Raw genomic sequence first — 24403 nt, 5'->3', positions numbered from 1 at the left:
ATCCTTTAAATTTCATTTTTATCCTTTTCCATCCTGTTTTGTAGACATTTCAACCTACGAATGAAGCGGGATACATCTCTTTTCAGTGATGAATTTAAAGTAGAAACATCAAATAAAGTACTTGATTATGATACCTCTCATATTTACACTGGACATATTTATGGTAAGTTGAATCTTAGAAGGATCTCTTTCTTTAGTTTTTTTCTGTACAAAGAAACACATATATTTTGAAGTATAGGCATATATTCCAGAGAGGTGGGATAATTCCTGAGGAGATTTAAATGTATTATGAAGGATAACAGTCTTTGAAGAATAAAGTAATCCTTGGACCGATCTCTATATGTATATTTAATAATGAATTACACAGTGCCTGGCTTCTGAAAGAAATGTAGTTGTGATTCTCTGAATACCTATGACTGTTAGATTTTTTTTAAAAAAAGATTTTATTTATTTATTTGAGAGAGAGAAAGAAACAGAGTGAGAGAGCATGAGAGGGGAGGTCAGAGGGAGAAGCAGACTCCCCGTGGAGCTGGGAGCCGGATGTGGGACTCAATCCCAGGACTCCAGGATCGTGACCTGAGCTGAAGGCAGTTGCCTAACCAACTGAGCCATGCAGGCACCTATATGATTGTTAGATTTTTAAAAAAGCTTTTAATGATTTCATTAATTTTCTGATCTTTCAAGCAAAGCATTAGCTGTGTTTTATAAGAAAAGAGAAGAAACCTTAAAAAAAAAAAGGGACAAAGTCATTCATAGAAAAGTCCTTTTTGGGCCTTCCTGCTTCAGAATCTATTTACAGTGTTCACAATTCTTTTTTTTTTTTTTTTAAATCAAGACTTTATTGGATAAATGTTATACAGCATTCTTTAACATTTAAGTCTTAGCATACTTCAGATGAGAAACAACTTTAGTCATTCAGATCTACAAAATGAAATAGACTTGTGAAGATTCGAAGTATAGATAAAGGTAGCATTGAAGCAAAGCTTAAATATTAAGCAGCTAAAGCAATGAAAAGTGAAATAACAACATGGTATGTCTCGATTTTAAATACCACCAAATTTTATTTGTTAAAAAATGAAAATGTGGTTTATAACAAAACACTTTGGGAATCTTGTCATGAGAAAAAAATATTTAGATATTTAAAAGATTTGGGAGAGATCAGGTTTTGCCTTTGTATTATTATTTTTTGATCATTTCCATCACTGCACAAAGAATTCTAAAGCTTCATTGTTGTGCAGCCTACTGTGGTGTGAAGTTATCTGTTTCTTGAAGTGAGCTTGAAAGGTACTGCTGGTGTTCAATCTCAGAACAAGATGGACTCCAGCCTTAGCCCTAGGGCCGTGAAGAACAGGGGGCCACAGAGGTACACATAATCTTTGGAGCTACCTGCTGCTCAGTTCTGAACTGACTTTTTGAGATTTGATCAGATGTGTATAATGACTTCATGAAGATTTCTGAAAAGACCTTAGAATGTGCTCCAAACTACTGTGTTCACAATTCTAACAAATTTCCCTTACTAAACTGATTAAGAAGGTAATAGGGTGGGGCGCCTGGGTGGCTCAGTAGGTTAAAGCCTCTGCCTTCGGCTCAGGTCATGATCCCAGGGTGTTGGGATCAAGCCCCACATGGGGCTCTCTGCTCAGCAGGGAACCTGCTTCCTCTTCTCTCTCTGCCTGCCTCTCTGCCTATTTGTGATCTCTGTCTGTCAAATAAATAAATAAAATCTTAAAAAAAAAATGTAATAGGGCTATGGGGAGTACACTTAACCCAAGAAAAAGTTATATTTGACAGTTTAGTAGTATGGAAAGAACAGTCAAATCTTCTGGAGATATTAGAGAGGTTCAAAATATTGTTATAACTATATTAATAAATACTCAAGATGGTTCTCAGTTATTAAGACAAAGTTAACTGAAAGTTAAATTTCATTTCTATAAGATCTTTACTCAAAATCATAACATTATGGAAAATTAAGTTATTAAAAATTTTTCCTATTTTTTTTATGCCAGGTAAATGAGGCATTTCTGTACTTAGAATTTCTTACTTGTAGATGAAACTTTGTTAATAAATTACAAGTTTTCTATAAAGTGTTTTTCCATCAGTCTAAACTTTCAATATTGAACCATTATTCCTTTGATCATTTATCTTTCTTGGCAGAATGTAGTGTCTACCTTTCTTTGCTAGGTGATGGTCAAGAAGAGTATAAAACTAGATGAATTTGCAGATAGAAATCATGTTTAAAATACCAGTGTCTTGGGTTCTTAACTTTAGTCCTAAGTTAATTCACAGTCAGTTAATTAATGTTAATCTACAGTTTAGAAATTGTGGAAAGCCTGATACTTATTTTAATGAGAAAATTTTAACAGGTAAATTTAACTTTTAATGCACCATCCCCCTACTTTTCATTTCTTCATATCATTTGATGGCTGACGCCCTCTTTTTCTTTGTGAATATCTCAAAATAGCCTTTTTATCCTGTATTTTCTTTCACTAGAGAAGTATAATTGATGGGACAGTTTATAAATTACAAAGGATTTTTGGTATGCTTTTGTTCAAACTACTTCTGAAATATTTGATACTTACTTATTTTAAAAATATATTTCTAAAAAAAGGAAGCCAAAAGTTTCATACAGATTATGTCAGGTGGGAAAAGAACTTTATTACTTATGGTGATTAGAGCAAAAACTCAAAAGATACTTTATTTTCTTTCTTTCTTTTCTGCCTGCCTGCCTACCTTCCTTCCTTCCTTCTTTTCTTTCCTGTCCTTTCTGTTTCTTTCTGTCTTTCTTTCTTTCTTCTTGAACTAATGAACCTGTGAGATCAAGACCTGAGTTGAGATCAAGAGTCAGAAGCTTAACTGACTGAGCCACCCGGGTGCTCCTCTAAAAAAACGTTAATATCTGTGTTTTGGAAGTGCATATTTTATCAGTGGATCTGTTTGCCTCTTTCTGAGTTTAAGTTAATTTAACAATTATTTATTGAATGACTATTGAATTCTTGCCAGGTACTGTACTTAGATGCTGGGAATGTGATTGTCAATGAAAAAGATGTTCTCTTCTCACTGTTGTTATCTAGTAATTGAATAGACTTTACGTACTAGTTGCTGTTCACATCTCAAATTCTGCTTGATATATTCTTTGTGAAAATTAATTTCCCCAATAAATTTGTTCAGGTTTTTAAAATATGTAAGAAAAGGGGTGCCTGGGTGGCTCATTGGGTTAAGATATGTAAGAATGGCTTTTTTTAAAGGAGAACGAATTTAACATTTACGTGAAAATTTATTTTTCAAGTGTTTGTTCCTTTCATTAACAGGTGAAGAAGGAAGCTTTAGCCATGGGTCCGTTATTGATGGAAGATTTGAAGGATTCATCCAGACTCGTGGTGGCACATTTTATGTTGAGCCAGCAGAGCGATATATTAAAGACCGAACTCTGCCCTTTCATTCTGTCATTTATCATGAAGATGATATTAGTAAGTACTTAAATTTTATTAAGTAGCCTTCTGCAATAAGACATATAAATAGTTAAAAGTATGTGGAGACATGAGTCCTGAACTGTTTTCTCTCCTAAGCTATTAATCAGGCTAGAAAAGAGTTTCACAGCCAGAGTCTCAATTTAACAAATAGTAGACCTGTATGAAGAGTTGATTTCTTTTTCAGTCCATGCCTACTTTGTTGATACGGTACAACCAGTTCTATTTGAACTATGAGTCAACCAACTCTGATTGAATTGGAAATTCTTTATTCTGATAATCAGTCATTTAATGCTATAATGCCTTTGTGTGTGTGGCTTTCCTGTGAAATTTCTTGTAAATTTCAGGGTGGGTATTTGTGTAGTACTGTGTAGTATTTAAGGATTATTTTGGATATTTTTGTATCTCTAAATTCTTTGAGTATTTCTTTTTGGAATCTTGAAATAATTTTATTTCAGCTTGGTGAGATTCTAGGTTTATCATGATGGATTTTTGTCCTCTATCCTTGTTTTTACATGATTGTAATTTGTTGGGAGAATTCTTTTTCTGCATTTTAAGAGTAGAAAATGTACTTGTACTTCACTGTTTAATTTTACCATTGTTCATATATTCACAGTCATCCAGTCACGAGAATGCTTTAATGAAATACCACCGAAATACATTCCTCTAATTTATAATGCCTCTTGAATACTCATATTTTATTTTTGACTATAATTAGACTAGTCTCATTTTTTGCCTATTTTCCTAACTTGGCAACTTCCTTCTGGCTTCATTTTCCATTCTACAGCCAGGAATTTATTGTCAGTAATTTCATTCTCACTCCTAATAATATGCTGGAAAGCCTAACCATCTTGGCTTTTTGCTCTATCAGCTCTGACAGTTTCCATACTTCTTCAGTCTGTCCAACTGCTTGTTATCTCTGATGTTGGATTGCTATAGAAAATAGCATAATTATTCTAGATAGGGTGCATTATGATTTTTAGCTACTTACTCACAAATTCATTAATGCTACTTGTTTGTATCTATATGTACATATTTTTAATGCTATTTGCCTATATTTATTCATCCCTGTTTGATTCCTTTTCCAGTTTACCCTGCTGGTGTTTCAGACTTCTCAAGCACCATGCTACAGTCCTTCTTCATAAGCTGGAATATGAATTCCTTTGCCTTCCTTTCTTTCTGCCAACAGAATTACTATCTACTTGATTCGTATGTTACTTTGTAATTTTTTTTAGTAATTTAATCTTCTTGCAGGTTTACCTTTCCAGTCAGGGTATACAAGTTCTCCAAACATGATTTCTGTTTCTTTTGCTTCTTTAGCATTCCAAATTTTATTTAATATCTGGAGCAGATTCTTTACAGACACTTAATGAAATCTTGAAACATTTTCCTTACGATGTTTTCTCAAAATCAAACAAGGCCTTATGGGAAAGGGAGAAGAGGAGAGTAATGGACAGATTTTGAACACCTGTTTTTATTTGTATTATGATCAAACTTTATCCTTTGCCGATTTACACTTCCCATGAATTATGATTTCTATTATTATTACATATTCTCTCTCATTTCCTTCCTTCTGTCTACTTGTAAGTAGGTTGAGCATATTCTGCTCTTTTTTGCACTTTTATTGCTTCCTGTCCTGTAATTGCATTTTTCCACTTTCCATCTTATAGTAACTTCCAAATACCTTCCTTTACATCAACTTTTCTTTTCCCCCCAAAATGACAAGTTAGCCTGGAGGATCAGTGACATTGGATGTGACTGAGTTTTCTATGCCTTTTGGCATTTAACTTTACCATCGATTTCATTTCTTGTTTTTTACTTGTCCTATTAAAATATAAGTTCATTAAGGGGCACCTGGGTGGCTCAGTGGGTTAAGCCTCTGCCTTTGGCTCAGATCATGATCTCAGGGTCCTGGGATCGTGCCCGGCATTGAACTTTCTGCTCAGTGGGGAGCCTACTTCCCCCTCTTTCTCTGCCTGCCTTTCTGCCTACTTGTGATCTCTCTCTCTGTGTCAAATAAATAAATAAAATCTTTAAAAATATATATATATTTTTCATTAAAAAAATAATGTTCATGCTAAGGAGACCTTTTCATGTTGTTGTTATTATATACCAGTAGTGGTATTAGAGCTTAAAAATAGTAATGTTTAGAGTGACTTTGTTTGTAATCTTTTTTTCAGCTATTTAAAAATAGCTGAATATTGAATAGCAGACCAAAGAACTGAGTTGTTGAGCCAGCTATCATTTGCTTACCCCTTCCTCTTCTAGAGGATGGGTGGATAACTTACTTTTAACTGGTTCTTTAACTTCTTTGTGTAGAATACCTAAGGTTATGGTACTGGTAGTTGTAGTAGTAAAAACAGTCATTAACTGTGTGTCCTGGCACTATGTAAAATTATTTGCTTACATTACTTCATTTAATCTTTATAGTAACACCATAAAGTATAGTAGGCACACATATCATATCTCCTTCTCCCCGGCTTTATAGATGAGGGAAATTAAGGCTTAGAAAACCTACGTTACTTGATAGTCGATCTTGTGTTCTTCACTATGTGCTCGTCTGCCTTACTCAGGGAAGAAAGCTGTAAACTCATCATTACTCCAAGGACTTGTGAGGCTTTTCTGAAATCTGTAAGGCCTTTCTAAAATGACATGTTTGCATCTATTGTTGTTTTAAGCCAAATTCTCTCCTCACTATATTTAGCAGTGGATGTTCTACTTTGTTTTTTTTTTTTTTAATTTTTTATTATCTTATGTACTTTTTTTTTTTTAAGATTTTATTTATTTATTTGACAGACAGATCACAAGTAGGCAGAGGCAGGCAGAGCGATGGGGGGAAGCAGGCTCCCTGCCAAGCAGAGAGCCTGATGCGGGGCTCGATCCCAGGACCTTGAGATCATGACCTGAGCCAAAGGCAGAGTCTTAACCCACCAAGCCACCCAGGCGCCCCAGACGTTCTACTTTATAACTAATTAAGAGGGAAAGGACATTCCTTTAATGTATATTAGTATTTTCATATAATTTGCTTAAGTGCCAATAATTTATTTTCACAGCTGAATTACCGTGTGATTGTTTAGATCACTGTGTATATGCTTGAGTAAATTTAGTATCCCTGTATGTTTATCTTCAGCAGAAGCAAATGACAGGTGAAGTATACCAACTTAGGGTAGACATTCTGATGAGAGTTTGGCTATCCTTCTTTTAATACTATTTTTGCAACCATAGGCTTAAATGTATGAAGCCACCATGGAAAATGCTATTGCTGTTCTGGAGAATCTTAGGGAATATGGCTTCTGAGGCAGTACCAGAACACAGAGACAATTTGCAGTGAAAAGTTTCAATAACTTCTCTAGGCGCTTTGATATTTATATGTGATGATGATAACCACATGTATTTATCAGCTTTAAATTCACACTTGCTCAATTCTGTACTTAGGTAGTAAAAAGCACTTTCTCCTAGGACATAGAAGTATGAACAATTATGGCAAGGTAAGAATACCACTTAGTCCTTTGTACATAGTTAATTTGGAGATCAGATAGGTAATCTATATAAGCAGTATTGCTATCTTATATATTTATATTCAGACATTATACTAGGAATTCATTGATACGGATATAACTGGTTTTAGCACCTTAGGGAGTCTTATAATCATGGATTTAAAGATGACCCTGTAGATCAACTGGCTAAAGGGGTTTCAGGGTTTAATTTATTTGCCTCAAGATCATAATAACAAGTTAGTTGCAGACATGGTAGGGAGAAAGCACAAGGGGTAATGTGTCAGAGAACTGAGGCATGCCATATGTCTGAGAAAGGAGTTAGAAGGGAAGTCAGGATGATGCACTAGAATAGCTTCGTGATCTTATGGGAAGGTCTACTTTTTTTATGCAGGTAAGTAGGTCTCAATTTTCTGTGTATAAAATGAAGGTGTTAGACCAGATTTAATCTCCCTTATCTCTTCTAAAATTGGATGATATCTAACTACTTTTCCTCTAGAGCTGGAAATATTTTTGATTTTGCTGATTATCAAATGACTATATAAAACATTTTTGCCTGTTAATGAAGTAGAAGTGTGCCCACCATCATTACATTTTTTTTTAAATAGTTGCATAATGTTCTGTTGTTTCATTGGTGAATATATTACTTACCAACCTGTCAACTAAATGGACATTTAGATTGCTTCCCCTTTTTTACTATTAAACATTGCTGTGGTAGACATTATCTTCAAAACTGCTTATGTAAAGTATACTATTTAGTATTTTTTTTGACATTTGTATACATCTGTGAAACTGTTACCATAATTAATATAGTATATGTATCCATTGCCCCAAAAGGTTCCTCCTGCTCTTTGTAATCCTTCTCTTCTTCTCAACAATTCTTTTCTCAGGTACAAAACTGCAGGCTAGTTTGCACTTTGTAGAATTTTATGTAAATACACTTATGTCTTATGTAGTCTAAAAAATCTGGCTTCTTTAGCACAGTATTTTTGACATTCATCCATATTGTTTGTGTATATTAATAGTGCATTCCTTTTTATTGATGTAGTATTTAATTGTGTGGATAATATCTTTATGCATTTGCCTGTTAATAGACATGTTTTGGGTTATCAAAAATTAAAAAAAAATAAAACAACTCTAAAGCTTTTGATAAACTTATCAACTGTTGATTGATTAAACATTTTACATGTGATAATTTTTGAAAAAGACAAGAGGATGTAACAAACACTAAGGGCTTTTACTGTCTTGGTCTAATACCTGAGGTCTAGAGAGGGGACATTTTGGAAATTTTAAGATGAGCCTTGTGGAAACGAGAGCAAAGGAACATTCATCTTATGTGAGTTGTGTATAGATTCTGTCTCCCCCAAACCGCAGTACTCATCCTTCAAATTCAGTTCAGAAATAATCTAGAAGCCTTTCTGGCTCCTCACTTCTGGCTGTACCTCTCTTTACTGCTGTCAATGTGTTGGTGAGTCCTCGCTGTGTTTTGAATTCAGCAGTTTACGTACGGGTCAGTGGTCCATGTGATTGATTGATCTCTGGGAAGAGGCGTGGAAGGAAAACAGCTGTTGACTGGATGAGTACATTAAATTCAACCAATATTTAACATTTTATTAACTGTGGATGATTGCAACAACACTTCACACTTAGGGAGTTAATATTTAAATGGATACTTGTTTATATGTCTAACACCCCAGCTAGACTGTGAGCTCTTTGAGGGTCTCTACTCTTTGTCTATGTATTCTTGTGTTGCTTATGTTTGGTAACTAATAGTTTTTTCTCTCTCATTGCTTGTTGTATAAATAAATTAATGCAGTTAAGAATAACATTGACATACAACTAGGAAATTTATGTGCATACATGCCTTAATTTTGAGCAAGGTCAGTGTTATAGTGGATCTATAAAGTAGTTAGAGATTTAGAGCACACTTTCATGTAAAAACAGTTTTTGGTTGCAGGCAGCGCCTACTTGCCGCAGGTGGAATGAAGGCTGAAAGGAGGCTGTTGGAGTCAGCAGTTTACAGATCTTTGGTTAATGGATGACCTTTGAAGAGGAATGGAAACCAGCTGCTGACTGAGAAATTAAATTCAACAAGTGTTTATTTATTTGTCCATGTAAGGATTAAGACTTAAAAAAGAAATCTATCAGGGGAATTTTCAGTCAGTGGTCTAGTCAGAATGTGATAAATGCTTAACCAAATTGCCATCAAAGCATAGAGGGTATTACAAACTGAAGGAGCCTTATGGATACTTAGGAAGACTTCTTAGGAGAGATGGCATTTGACTTGAACCTTGGGTAGGGTAGACTTTTGGCTGTTGGAAGTAAGAATCTCTGAAGACAGAAGAAAGGTAGTTATAACTCTGGTTGCAGTAGTATTTGTTTTTAGCTGCTGCAGCTCAGGAACTTCAGAAGGGAAAGGAAACTGGCATTTTTTTTGGCCTGGACTCACCCATTTTCTGTGTATAGGGGTGTAATGCCAGATTGAATAAATGGAAATAATGGTCATATTAAACCAGTGTGTTACAAGCTTTCATTGCAAGTTTTAGTTGTAAGTTTTACAGATGTAATGATTAATTATTTTTGAAATTTGAGTGCAGTTAACATGTGATTAATTTACTAATATCATCTGAGTGCCTGATTTGTATAAGACACTTTCAGATGCTGTGGACACAAAGGTTCTTACCCTAATACATCTTAGAGTCTAGTGATTCTGTTTATAATTGAGCAGAATAATAGAGCAACTTGCTCTTCTTGACCTTATGCCCATGATCTACTTGGCCCCCAACACTAACCCTTTCTTTTTAAAAACCAGAGGTGGGAAAGGACATGCCTGGCCTATCCCACCTCTTTTTCCTGGGTGATCAGTGTTGTGAGTGCAGGTGAAAAGGGAGACCACCTTCAGTTTCCTCTCTGTCCCAGGGACAATCATACTATGCTTCTCTTCCCGTGCTCTCCCCACCCTCTGGAGAAACTGGATGTGGGGAATGGAGACAGGGTGTTCAGGAGAAAGGTACTCCTGTCTCCTGGAGTTCAAAGAGAGGAAGGACATTTGGGTTTGCCCTAGCCATTCTTTTATTTCTCTACACTCATCCTCTGTCCTTAAAAACAACAACAACAACAAAAAAACCCCACTTCTTCCTTTTACTCTTCTTCAGTGAATCTTTGTTAATTTTTGACGACTTTGGGGATAAACAGCATTTTTGTGGGCAAGAACCCTACCTACCTACCCTTCAGATATTAACAACTTTCTGTTCATTGTGAAGTCCGTCTATCTTAAATTCAATTAAGATAATAAAAGTTAGATCATTTCACTGGATTGGTGATTCATAGCATGTTATTGGAGACAAACCAAATTTGAGACTTTGGACTTTGCAATCAGATTTTTAACCTGCCAGTCACACAGAGGTGAGGAAAGCCTCACTGGAAATAGTGAGGATGCAAGGGGATGCAAGGTCTACACTAGTTAGTATGTAGTGAGAAGTGGGTTTTTGTTTTTTTTTTTAAAGATTTTATGTATTTATTTGACAGAAATCACAAGTAGATGGAGAGGCAGGCAGAGAGAGAGAGGGAAGCAGGCTCCCCGCTGAGCAGAGAGCCCGATGCGGGACTCGATCCCAGGACCCTGAGATCATGACCCGAGCGGAAGGCAGCGGCTTAACCCACTGAGCCACCCAGGCGCCCCGTAGTGGGTGTTTTTTATGCATCAGTTCTGTTGGACAGAGTATCTAAATGGTAAATATTTCCTTCCTGGAGTGGATGATTGAGAGTTAATGAGAACTATTTCCTGCTTGAGGTGGTATCACAATATATGTATTATTTATATTTGCCCCTTCCACAGCAAAACAAAAGCAAGAGGTTGGCATGCAAAAGAACTGGAAGATGGGCAATAGATTTAAAGCCGATCTTTGTTTTAAATAGGCTGAATATTCTACACCAATGATTCATTCTTTGTGAAAGAATATGCTGTTTGGCCTTTTCAGGGGAACTACAGTGCATCCTATGATTTAGCATCACAATGAGGGCTTATTCATTAGTTGAACAAAGGCTTTTTCTAGAAATGGGGATTATATTGTCAGTAATTTTAGAGGGAAAATGTCATTGTCCATTTTCATAGTTAATGTGGTGACCAGGGTAAATAAGTCTTTTAAAAGTTTTGAAACTATATAGGAAAAATTTTACACTTGATTCCTTTTTTTTCTGTTGAGACAGTTCTGTGCTAACAGAATTTGAAGCATATATAAATACTATTTTGTTGCTTTAGAAATGTCTTTTTTTAACTTAAATATCAAACTTTCCGAAAGTATGTCTTTCTCTAGTTTATGGTATATAAAATACAATTTATAAAGAGATAAAACACTACATTTTTCTTTTTAGATATTCTAATTTTTCTAATATTTTAAAGTATGGTGTACTAAATAATAGTTTTTAAAAATTTTTCATTCCCCTATACATTTATAAGTAATAATTAGTTTTAGTATATTTAATAAGAGGGTATTAGTATTTTCATATTTAAAATTTTTTCAGGTTGGGAACAATTGTAACTTTACCCATTGATATGAAGATCACTTTGCATAGTTTCAGCTGACATGGTCAGTTTTACTGCTACCACTAATGGGGCAAAACAAGGGGTGCCTGTCTTTAACTGGGTAAATAGGATAGAGAATGGACTCTGGAAATATAGTGTCATGGCCAGGAAGCATAAGTGAACTGTTAGAGGTTACAGATGATTATTTTTGAGTGAGAATAGTCATAGTTACCGGTTTTCCCCAGGCCCATTCAATTGCAGGGGTGCAGGTAGAAAGTTCATTTAAACAGGATTTGGATGAGAGGTGGGGTGGGGGGGCAATGAAGTTTTAAGGCAATACAATGAAGTAATTATAATAATAATTGAGTATTGGATTTAAGCTGAATAAACAGAAGAAAGAGAATATCCAGTGATAGTGAACAAGGTGGTAACATTGGTAGATTGAAAGATCTTAAGTGGTGTTGCAGGATTGTTGGAGGGAATTTTCAGAAAAGATAATTGGTGGAAAGAAAGTAGGATGTGCAAGTTGAGATTATTAATGGGTTTCAGTTATTAGTAATGACAGGTTCAAAAGAATGTAAGTGAGATCTTGATGTAGGAGAAGATCATTGGAGAAAAGGCGGTGTAAGTTTACTGGAAGAATCATTGATATTATTGGAGTCACTAAGAATTATGTTGGGGTGATGTCAGAGAGATAGGAGCTAAAAATAAGGAAATAAAGGGAAGTAGAAACCTAGGGACAGCAAATGCCTCTAATGAGTTAGAGTAGTTGCTGGTATAGTCTCATGACTATAAAAGCTAAGTCACAATGAGAATAGTCCTGATGGTCCTAAGGCAGAAAGTGGTAGATGGTTTTGAGTCTTCAGTGACATGAGAGGCAGGGTAATGTTTTCTCAGGAATAGGAAGAATTCTTGGGTTCCCCCTTGATTCTTGCTGGAGTTGAGTAATGCGGCAAGAGTCTCTTGACCTCTGCTGGATGATGGACCAGGGGAGGTGATATTCTGAAATGTCTGTATTCTCTTGGTTCCAGCCAAACGCAGTTTTTTGGAGGTGTGACGGCACAGAGCAATCTTATTTTAGGCTGCCTTTTACGCCTGGGGAATGATGGCCTGCAAGGTGGTGGTTCGGTTCTTGCTTGTGCTGGCTTCCTTTCACCTGCTGCTGATATTAGCCTATAGATGGTGTGCTGTTACACTAGTATTTGTTAGACTTCTGACTGCGGAGGACTGGTGGGAAGAAATCCATTCTAATATTGGCTACATATACAGTGTCAACAAATATATATGTGTGTGTATACCTGTGTATATTTATGTCTATAAATATATTAGCTTTATATATTTCATCATGTAGGTGAGATACCCAGTACTTGTTTGAGTACCCTAATCTTAAATGTGCAGATGCTCAGCATCAGTGCCAATATATTGATGACAGCAGAGTGTCACTGTGTCTAGTATTACTAATACCTGGAAAGTATTTGTATTTTATTGGGTTACTACATAATAGGGACTGCTGAATATGTATAAATCAGACACGTATATTCTTTTTAGGCTTCCCTTATTATCATACTAAAGAGGATGATGTTACAGTTGTTTAAGACAGGGATATTTTTGTTTTGTTCCTGAATTCAGTAAGATACTCATTTAAATGCTGTGCACATTCACTGGTTCAAGTGTTTGGAAGTATAAAATTCGCTCTTCCAGAAATACTTTGTAGTAGCTGTTTTGTGCCTGTGTAGAAACCAATTCAAAATATATTTCTTAGTATTTTTTGGGGAAAGATTTTATTTATTTGTTAAAGAGAAAAAATGAGCATGAGCAGGGGGAGGGGCGAAATCTATGCTGAGCAGAGAGTCTGATGCAGGGCTTGAACCTAGGACCCCAAGATGATAACCTGAGCTGAAGTCAGTTGCCCAGCCAACTGAGCCACCCAGGTGCCCTTCTTTGTTTTGAGTGGAGGTATATCCTAATTCCTCTCATGGTCAGATTATGATATTTGTTATTTCTCAAATTTGAAAAATATCAAGGCTATTAACTGATTTATGTATTGAAGTATTATAATTATATTATGTATTGAAGCAAAAATGTTATTTTGACATATTATGTGGTGGACTTAAACCACATTGCTAACAAGCTTCACAGCCCTTTTTACTTTTTTAAAACTGAAAATCTTGCATTAATAAATCTTCTTAAATTGTTTGAACAGTGAAAATAGCACATTTCTCTAAGCGTGAGAAATATTTTATCTGGGTGTTACAGAGTTTACAAGTTGCTATCTTTAGCTAAAAGTGGAATTATTACTGTGTGTATGACTCTTTACTTAACTGTATGTCTGAATTTTTGGCAAAAGTTCTATCTGGGGATGAGTAAAAACTAGTTAAAATGAAAACATTCAGAAAATGACAATAAATACTAACATTGCTAAAGGATATCTGATATGCTAGCCTAAGATTATTTTGGTACTATGATTGGAAAAATTTGCCAAATGCCATTGGGAGAGCAGGTATAAAATTAGTTTTTCTCTCTTTGATGAACATTTTCACTATCTGGTAAGGCAGGGCTAGCTGCAGTACCAAATAGCCCCCAAATTCAGTGACAAAATGCACTAAAAGCTCATTTCACTAAGTAACAGTTTAAGGTGAGTATTCCTCATCAGGCAGCTTCTCTTCAATAAAAAATTCAGGTATCCAGGGTACTTTATTTTATGCTGTTTCCAGTTTGTCTCCCGGCAGCCATTCAGAAGGACAGAGAGTGTGGAGTATCCTGTCTTGTGCACTTCATTGTTGCTCATGCTCCTTCAACTTGAACTTGGTTATATGTCACGTCTAACTTGGAAGGGAGCTGGGAAATTCACTGTAGCTTTGTATGCACAATAATGAGGACCTGTTGGTCAATGGCTACCAAACTATGCCAAAAGTAAAAATTTTTTTTTTCAAATAAGATTTTTGAATAGTTAAAAACCTTTTTTTATTTTTTATTTTTTTTAAAAAATATTTTATTTATTTATTTGACAGACAGAGATCACAAGCAGGCAGAGAGGCAGGCAGAGAGAGAGAGAGGAGGAGGAAGGCTCCCTTCTGAGCAGAGAGCCCAACGTGGGGCTCGATCCCAGGACCCTGAGATCATGACCTGAGCTGAAGGCAGAGGCTTTAACCCACTGAGCCACCCAGGTGCCCCAAAGACCTTTTTTTAAATTGGCTAAATGATATACTGATTTGGAGGGTCTTTGGAGACATTTATGTATTTTGGTAAACAAATTATTCCCTTTGCCCCTGTATTTCTTTCTTTCGTTCTGTCTTTTCTCCTTTCCTTTCTTCTTTCCTTTTTGGTAGTGGTGAGACGTGTGACATGGCGAGACCGGGTATGGTAGACTTTTATGGAAAGCTCATTGAAAATTGATTGTAATGATTTAATCACAGGGCTTGTCTTTTGAAAGGCTAAGAAGTAAAATAGTTTTTTATTTGGGAGTGGTGTCATCGGGTGTCTATGTGTCTATGCTAATGTCTCTTTGTGAGAGAGAGCAATTTGGGCTTGGGGGTTATTAAATGGTTTTAAGAAATATCACGATAAAATCGGAATTGTAGTATAAAATAGTTTTTTAAAGTTTTAATTTTAATTCCCATATAGTTAACATACAGCATTATATTAGTTTCAGGTGTCAAAATAGCTTTTTTGTGTGTGTATACTGGGAGATGTCTAATTCAACTATAAGAATTTCATCAAATGGTAAATATGCATTTTTCATTGAACTTAAATTAGCCTAAGGTAAGTGGTAAAATAGATTCTTATTATCTTAAATACAGACTTAATCTAAACTAAGGTACCACAAACTCACCTGTTAGTCGAAAAATAAGATTATAACATACTAATTGAATTGTAAGTTCGTTGCGTATCACATTGGAACAGAAACTAAACTTTTGGAAAATATATAAATTAGTTTCATCCGTTGTTATATGGCAAAATATTTTGTTTATCAGTAACTCTGAGTACATTTTTTACTTGTCTGCCTAGTTGTTGCCAGCATCAGAGGGATTCCTCCTTATAAACATTGTTATCTTAAATAGATAAGCCATTTTCTTAGCGTTGAGTTAAGGGAAAACAAGCCAAAGACTCAGTCCATGTTCCTGGTTACTGGAATCTGGACTATTCTAGTATGGGGGTAAAATAAAATAGAACAGAGTTATGGATGTATAAATGATATCAAACTATGAACATGGCTTTATAATAACAATTAAAATAAGTAGCAAAATAAACTCTGTTAACTGAAAAAGGTACTTAAGTATGTGTATAAACATGCCTATGAATAAGGCTCTATATTTTTTTCTTTGTTTATTAAAATGAGTGTTCTTGGCATGGAGGAGCTTCTTCACCTGGTGGTTCAGGCAAGTTAGAGTCCATTAAGAATCTGGGCAAGGCTCATTGGGATGTTTTCAGGTTAAAATTGTATTATCAGGGGCGCCTGGGTGGCTCAGTGGGTTAAGCCACTGCCTTCGGCTCAGGTCATGATCTCAGGGTCCTGGGATCGAGTCCCGCATCGGGCTCTCTGCTCAGCAGGGAGCCTGCTTCCCTCTCTCTCTCTCTCTCTCTCTGCCTGCCTCTCCATCTACTTGTGATTTCTCTCTGTCAAATAAATAAATAAAATCTTTTAAAAAAAATTGTATTATCAGAGGAAGATACTGTGGTGATTATAACCCTAAATCTTCTAAAAGATGAGAATTGAAAATCTGGGCATGTTACATTGGAAAGCTTTTCAGCCTTTGTGGCAGATTCTTTTTGGATACATTTTGAATGGCGTTACGTTTTTACTTTCCCAAAGTCAACCTTTTTGTCTCATTTGGTACTTCAGTGCCACTTTGAAATCATTTGTTCTACCAACGTTGTAGTCTTTTAGTCCTAATTTTATTTTGAAAAATGTTAAACTTAAAAAAGAATTATGCAGAAACATATATCCTCCTAGATCTGCCATTAAAAAAAATTTTTTTTTTTGGACCCCGCATACACTTTTTGGGGAACTATTTGAAAATAGGTTCTAGAAATCATGAAACTTCATTGCTAAACACATCCCCTAAAACTCACACTCCTTAAGAATATGTACATTTTCATAAATAGCTATGGTAGTGTTCACCCCTAAAAAAATTAATTCAGTAATACCTTTTACTATCCAGTCTATAATAAAATTTCTCCAGTAGTCCTAAGAATATCTTTTTTGCATTTGTTTATTATGTCTCTTTTAGTGTCTTGATTACCAGGCTCCTCTACCCTTAGTTACCAACTTTTTCTGTTTTTTTCCTTTAAATAACATTGCTATTTTTTACTTGTCTAGATCAGTGACTTAGGATATTCTGCACTTTATTGTGTCTTGATTGTTTATTCATGAACATATTTGGTCAAGAATACTGTATAGGGAAAGCTGGGCATTCCTTATCACATTACATCAAGAGGCACATATTTTTCTCCTACTGGTTGTGCTTAGCTTGGTCATTTGGTAAATGAAGTGAGAATTATAAAGAACTATATCTTTAGTGTGAAGGTACCATTTTCCTTTATAATTAATAAATAATCTATGGGGTGATACTTCCAGAGACTATGAAAATCCTGTTACCTCATATCTTTCACCTAATGGTTTTAGTACCCATTAATGATCCTTACCTAAATCACTTCATACATGTGGAGTTACAAAGTCTTAACATTTTAAGTCTATTATTTCACACTTATTGATTGGAATTTTACAGTTTTTGGAGTCTTGACCTTTGATAAAAAACTAAAGTTTAAGTTAGAACTGTTAATATCAGTAAATGTAGGTTGTCACATAACTCCTGCCTCTTAACTGCTAGATTAAATTTGTGTTGTATTATCTAATTAGCTTTCAAAGAATTAGGTCACTAGTATCCACTTTAGGTTTTAGATTTTCTTAAGAAACCGTGTATAGTATTTCTAATTATTTTTTGTACTATATCTTAAGCTACTTAATATAAAATACTTGATATTTTATCTTGACAGTTCTCTTAATTATGGTAACTTGATTAAATTATAAAATAGGTTCATGAATAAGGAGAACCCTAGCAAGGGAGAAGTATGTGAAATTTGAGAGTGGAATAAGGTTTTAAATGACTAAGCTAAAATGGAATAGGTATCTAGAAATAGAATGAATTCAGTTAAGGATAAATTAATCACTGTTTAATTATAAAGGGAAAACAAATGATAAAATAGTTATTGGCTTATAAAGCACTGACTTGAATTACACTTCGAAGAAATTTAAACTCTCTCTGCTTTTACTGTGCCATGAAGCATGTTTCTAGGTCACTTTTCCTTGAGGCCAGTTGGTATTCATTGAAGGAATTCAAGCCATATAGAATATTATATTAGTCTAACTGTAGTTCAGCTTGAGGTGTACATTTGCAACATAGGAAAATTAATGGGTTTGGAGGGAAAGTTGTAAATTATGAAATGAAGTAAATTGCAGTATTAACGCACTTTATATATCTGAAGCAGGAAAGGTTGGGAAAGTGAAACCTAGAATGAAGAATGGTTATTGTCTTTTTTAGAATTCACAAATCATCTAGACAAAAATCTAGAGACCAGTGATATTTTATTGAGGAGAACTTAGGAACTTGCAAGCTTTTAAAATGAGGATGCTCAATAAGCATCTGTGGCTTTCATTAATTGTCAGAATTAGCTTTTCATTTATAAGATAGTAATCTCTAAACCTGTGATAGTAATGTCATTAATTCTTTGTATTTTAGACTATCCCCATAAATATGGTCCACAGGGGGGCTGTGCAGATCATTCAGTATTTGAAAGGATGAGGAAGTACCAGATGACTGGTGTAGAGGAAGTAACACAGGTAAGGATTTTAATACTAGCTTACATTTAAGAAATGGAAATGAACTTGGGTATGTGTTCCTGCATTAAAAATGCATGTTCTAGAATTTCTGAAAGATTGATCCCTCTGTGGGGAAATACTTAATATTTTTTAATGTTCAAAAGGTCAGGTAACTTGCCTATAATAAGGCATGATGCTGAGATTGGAATGCAAATCTGTGTGACTCAAAAAACATTGTTACATGTCTAGAATATACTCTGTCTTACATATTTTGTTGTCAAGTTAGGAAAAATTTAGTCCGAATACATATTTTGTATAAATGTATTTGTATTCGTATGAAAATTAGAGCGACCAAATTATCCTGGTTTGCTGGCCTAAGCAAACTGAGATGTTTAGGCACTATAGTAAAAATAACAAGGCTTTTGAGACTTATATATATTTATTTGTCAAATTAGTTGATTTTTAAAGTAATCTCTATGCCCAGCGTGGATCTCCAACTCTGCTTTTGGTATATTACATTTTTTCATCATTGTCTCTTGGTTTATTTTTACTCTTTTTCTGACCTTTTTAGAAATAGTTAATTCAAAACACACATTTAAAAAATTATTTTTATGGTAAAACATTTATTATGTATTTTGGCGTCTTTTCTAACAGTAGTAAGATGGAATAATGTTGCTTGAGTTTCTTGAGTCACAAATGCAGATATGTGTGTTTCTTGACCTGCAAAATGGAACAGACAATTCTATTTCAGGTGGCTTTTTCAAGTATAAGCGAGATTTTATTCTTGTACTTCTTGAATAATTATGTATCAGTCTTCTGCCTTATGTCAGAGACTGGTAAGTTCTGGGATTATGTCGAGATGAACATGAAAGCTTGTTCTCAAAAAGTTAGTAACTTGACCCTTGAAAAACATGGTGGTTGGGGGGTTGCTGCCCTTGTGCAGTTGAAATTCTGCATATAACTTTGACTCCCCCAAAACTTTTAACTACAGATAGCCTCCTATTGACTGGATGCCTTACTTGATAACATGAATAGTTAATTTATTTTGTATGTTATATGTATTTAATACTGTATTCTTAAAATAACATAAGCTAGACAAAAAAATGTTCTTAAGAAAATTATAAGGAAGAGAAAATACATTTAGAGTATGGTAGTTTATGTATGGAAAAAAAATCACATATTAGCGGGCTCACACAGTTCAAACCTATGACAGGTTTGTACAGGGGTCAACTGTAGTTTAATTGGCGACACAGAGAAACAGTTGAGAGTGGTAAGAGATAGAAAAGGATTAAGCATTGATACTGTACACATTAAGAGAAGTAGTTAATCTAGCCTAGATAGTATTTGAGGACAAAAATCAGAAACTAAAAGAATAAGCAGAAGTTATGTTGGCCATGAAGAGACAGGATGATAGGAGGAACACTATATACAAAGGTCAGAGAGACAGCAAGACCAGGAAACAATTTTTAACTCCAGGGTGGGGTACAAAATTAGAGACTGGAAAAAATTCGAAGTTTTTCAGTTACTCAGTTGAGATTGTGGCTTGTACTAAGGTATTTGTAATGTGGATAAAAAGGACAAGACTACAGAATACTAAATATAACAGAGTTTAGCAGTGGCTAGATATAACATTCATATACAAAAGTAGGCTGCATTTCTTTGTATCAGCAGACTACCAGAAAAAGAGGACAGCATTTAATAATAGTAAAAGACTGCCATGTATTGAATAATCAGTGTAACAAGGAATTATAAGGCCTATATGAGGAAAATTATAAAACTTTGGAAGAAAAGTTAAAGAAGATTGATTTAAATAAATGGAGAGATATATCATTGTTGTGGAAAATAATACCTAATACCATAAAAGCATCAGTTTTCCCCATATTGCTTTTTTAAAAATTTTATTTATATATTTGGCAGACAGAGATCATAGGTATGCAAGAGGCAGGCAGAGAGAGAGGGGAAACAGGCTCCCCACTGGACAGATAGCCTGACATGGGGCTCAATCCCAGGACCCTAAGATTATGACCTGAGCTGAAGGCAAAGGCTTAACCCACTGAACCACCCAGGCGCCCCCCCTTTAAATAAACATATAATGTATTTATTTTTTTAAATAGACATATAATGTATTATTAGCCCCAAGGTTTCAAAACCTGTGAATCCCCAGGTTTACACACTTCACAGCACTCACCATAGCACATGCCCTCCCCAATGTCCATAACCCCATATTGATTTGTAAGTTCACTGCAATTCCAGTATAAATTACAACGGGGTTATTCACAGCACAATAATGTGTTGAAAATGTTACAGAGAAAAGTAAAGGCTAATAAGAAGTAGGGCCCACCCTAAAGGTGGTGAGCAGGAAAGAGGGATTTACTCTGGAAGATATTAAGACTTATTATAATTTTTTTTTTTTTTTTACTTTTTGTTTAACTTTATTTTTTCCATGTTCCAAGATTCATTGTTTATGCATCACCCCCAGTGTTCCGTGCAATACATGCCATCCTTAATACCCACCACCAGGCTCACCCAATCCCCGGCTCCCCTCCCCTCCAAAACCCCCAATTTGTTTCTCAGAGTCCATAGTCTCTCATGCTTCAAGCCCTCATCAGATTTCTCCCAACATCCTTCTCCTTTCCTTCTCCCAATGCCCTCCATGTTATTCCTTATGCTCCACAACTAAGTGAAACCGTATGATAATTAACTTTCTCTGTTTGACTTACTTCACTCAGCACAATCTCCTCCAGTCCCATCCATGTTGATAAAAATGTTTGTTGGGTATCCATCTTTTCTGAGGGAGACATAATACTCCATTGAATATATGGGTCATATCTTCTTGATCCATTCGTCTGTGGAAGGGCAGCTTGGCTCCTTCCAGTTTAGCGACTGTGGCCATTGCTGCTATAAAGAGTTATTATAAAATTGAGAGTATGATATTAGCATAAGGTGAACAAGTTGACCAGAGGAATAGAATTGAGTTCTCAGAAGGAGACTGATACATGTGTGAAATTTTGTTATGTAGTAGAGGTAGAAACTCAAATCAGTGAGGAAAAGTAGAGATCATTGAGTAAGCAGAGCCAGAAAAAAAGTGCCCATTTGGAAAAAAAAATAAAATGAAATTAGGTCTCCATCTTACATCATATTTAAAACAGAACAAAATTCCTGGTTTGCTAAAGTATTAAATGTCTAAAATGAAAAATATGAAATGCTTAGTGGAAAAAGTAAGTGGAGATTTTCCTTCTATCCATGATGGAGTAATTGATATCCAGCTAGACCTCCTGTGAATATATGAAGACTGAACTGAATGAAATATTTGAAACAATTATTTTCAGACATTGTTTGAATGTAGGGAAGGGAAGCAGGGAAGGACTGAGATCCCTGAGTGGGGAGAAGTAAGTCTCTCTGTAGTCTCCTTTTTTGGCTGGAGGCAAAATTTTAGGTATGGCACTGGGAAAGGAGATCTCAAGAAGGGTGAGAAGTACATAGCAATTCTCTTGAGTTGAAGAGACAGGTCAAAGTTTAGGAAGGCTGAGGTATCTGGACTTAGGACAGAATGCCTGAGAAGAGAGGGCTATACTAGGAAAAGCTCCAGATATCTGGACAGGATTTCCCTGAGTCTTAGCTGAAAACTAACCTGTGCGTGCACAGGAGGACAGACTATTGGAGAATCTATAAATTGAACACCTATAAGAAATTTCACTTGGTAGAAATCCCAAGTCATGCTAGGAATAGGGTGACCTCACGCTAGAGTAAAGACTACTTCAGACCTACCTTTATTAATCTGAAAAATCAAGCTTGATAAAGATCAAAGTGATTCTCAAGTAAATTAGCTTCCTATAAGAATAAAGCTCAATAATATTTGTTAAAGGAGGTCACAGAACGGAGATACTCTACAATTTAAGCATTCAAAAAACATTCAGAAAGCATTACTAGATGACAGAAAGATGAAAAATGTGATCTGTAGTCAGGAGAAAAAACACCAGGTGGAAACAGAACCAGAAATTACAGGCATTAGCACACAAGGACATTAAAGCAACTATTATTAATGTGTTCAAAGAATTATCAAAGAACATGAAAACAGAAAATTAGAAATTATAATAAAGAACCTAATGTAACTTACAGAACTGTGGAAAGTACATTTTCTTAATTGAAAAATTTAATGGATGGGCTTAAGAGCAAATTAGTTATTGCAGAAGTTAACATAAGAAAGCATGAATAAAGGACAATAAAACAGTAGAAATAACCCAAATCTTAGCACAGAGAGAAAATAATTGGGAGTACAAGGGGGAGGGAATGTAGAAATAAGATTTGAAAAATTAATGTTTCCAGAATTTTAAGAAATCGGGAAAAACCCTAAGAAGCTCAGTGAAACTCAGGCAGGATAAACACAAAATCATACCAGGACCCATTGCAATCAAATTACTGGAAATCACTAGAAATGAGAGGGGCGCCTAGCTGGCTCAGTCAGTGGAGCACGTGACTCTTGATTTTGGGATTGTTGAGTTCAAGCCCCCACATTCCGGGTAGAGATTACTTAAAAATAAAATCCTTTAAAAAACCCAAAACTAGCCATAGAAAAGAAGATACATTTACATATAAGGAACAAATATTAGAGTAACTGCTGCCTGCCCATCACACATTGCAAACTGAAGATATACATGGAATGACATCTTTAAAGTGTGAAAGAAAAACTATCAAACTAGGATTCTTTATTCTGTGACAATAATGTTAAAAAATGAGAGCTAATTAAAGATCTTTTTTAGGTAAAGCTGGGAGAATTTGCCTCTAGATATACATTGCAAGAAATGTTAAAGGATGTTTTTCAGGTAGAAAAAGGATACCAAATGGAAATGCAGATTTATACAATGAAGTGAAGAGCATAAAGTAGAAAATACATAGGGGCACCTGGGTGGTGCTGTCAGTTAAGCTTTTAACTCTTAGTTTTGGCTCAGGTAGGGATTTCAAGGTTGTGGAATCAAGCCCTGCGTCCACCGCTGCTCTGTGTGGAGTCTGCTTGTCACTCTCCGTTCCCCTGCCCATGTGTGCCCTCTCTCTCTTTCAAAAATAAATCTTTAAAAAGCTGTTAAATACATAAGTAGAATATAAAGGACATTTTTTATCATTTAAATATTTTCTTTAAGAGGTAATTAAAATAGTTACAATGTAAAATGTGTTTATAATATACAAAGAATCAAAATTTATGATAATGGCACAAAAGATAGGAGGAAAAGTGGAAGTATATTGTTGTTTCTTACACTATACATAAAGTGGTGTAATTTTGGCAGGTAGATTCTGCCGTTTAAAAGTTGGATATTGGAAACTTTAGTGCAGAGCTCAGCAACCTACTACACCCCATACACCAGCTGCTTGCTTTTGTAAATAAAGTTTTATTGGAACACAGCCACAGTCATTCTTAGGTACATGTCTGTGACTGCCTTTGCACTACATCGGTAGAGTTGAGTAGTTGTATCAGAGACAGCGTGGACCCAAAGTCTAAGTATTTACTGTCGGTCCTTTTCTTTTTTAACAACTTTTTTTAAAAAAAGATTTTATTTATTTATTTGACAGAAATAGAACAAGTAAGCACAAAGTCTAAGTATTTACTGTCGGTCCATTTCTTTTTTAACAACTTTTTTTTAAAAAAGATTTTATTTATTTATTTGACAGAAATAGAGAGCACAAGTAAGCAGGCAGAGGGAGAGAGAGAAGCAGGCTCTCCGCTAAGCAGGGAGCCTGACGCGGGGCTCGATCCCAGGACCCCAGAGTTACAACCTGAACCGAAGGCAGCCGCCTAACCAACTGAGCCACCCAGGCATCCCTACTTTGGGTCCTTTTAAGATGATGTTTACAGTAATGTCCTCTGCCCTGGAGTTACCACTGAAAGAAAATAAAGGAGACATAGTTAACAATCAAATGTACAGTTGACCCTTGAAAACATGGATTTGAACTGCACAGCAGGTCCACTAATATGTGGATTTTTTTTCAGTAAATACTGCACAACATAAATTACAACACTATAAATGTATTTTCTCTTACTAGTTTGCATATGAGTAAAGTATATAATATATATGGTATGCAAAATATGTTAACTGACTAGCTG

The 24403-nt window shown here is 35.2% G+C and overlaps 1 protein-coding gene across 1 annotated transcript in view; it reads left to right on the top strand.

The window, feature by feature from the left end:
* The window catches only part of ADAM10 (ADAM metallopeptidase domain 10), a 135000-nt gene that overhangs the window by 56628 nt on the left and 53969 nt on the right, over positions 1-24403 (top strand). The window contains exons 3-5 of the mRNA XM_045067498.1: positions 45-163; positions 3309-3467; positions 18227-18327. Coding sequence (XP_044923433.1) covers positions 45-163; positions 3309-3467; positions 18227-18327 — 379 coding nt within the window. The remainder of the gene's footprint in view (positions 1-44; positions 164-3308; positions 3468-18226; positions 18328-24403) is intronic.

Source organism: Mustela putorius, unplaced genomic scaffold, assembly GCF_011764305.1.
Source record: "Mustela putorius furo isolate JIRA1106 unplaced genomic scaffold, ASM1176430v1.1 tig00003896_pilon_pilon_pilon, whole genome shotgun sequence".
NCBI classification, from domain to species: domain Eukaryota; kingdom Metazoa; phylum Chordata; class Mammalia; order Carnivora; family Mustelidae; genus Mustela; species Mustela putorius.
Note: the sequence above shows the minus strand (reverse complement) of the source record. Positions and strands in the feature narration are given on the sequence as shown.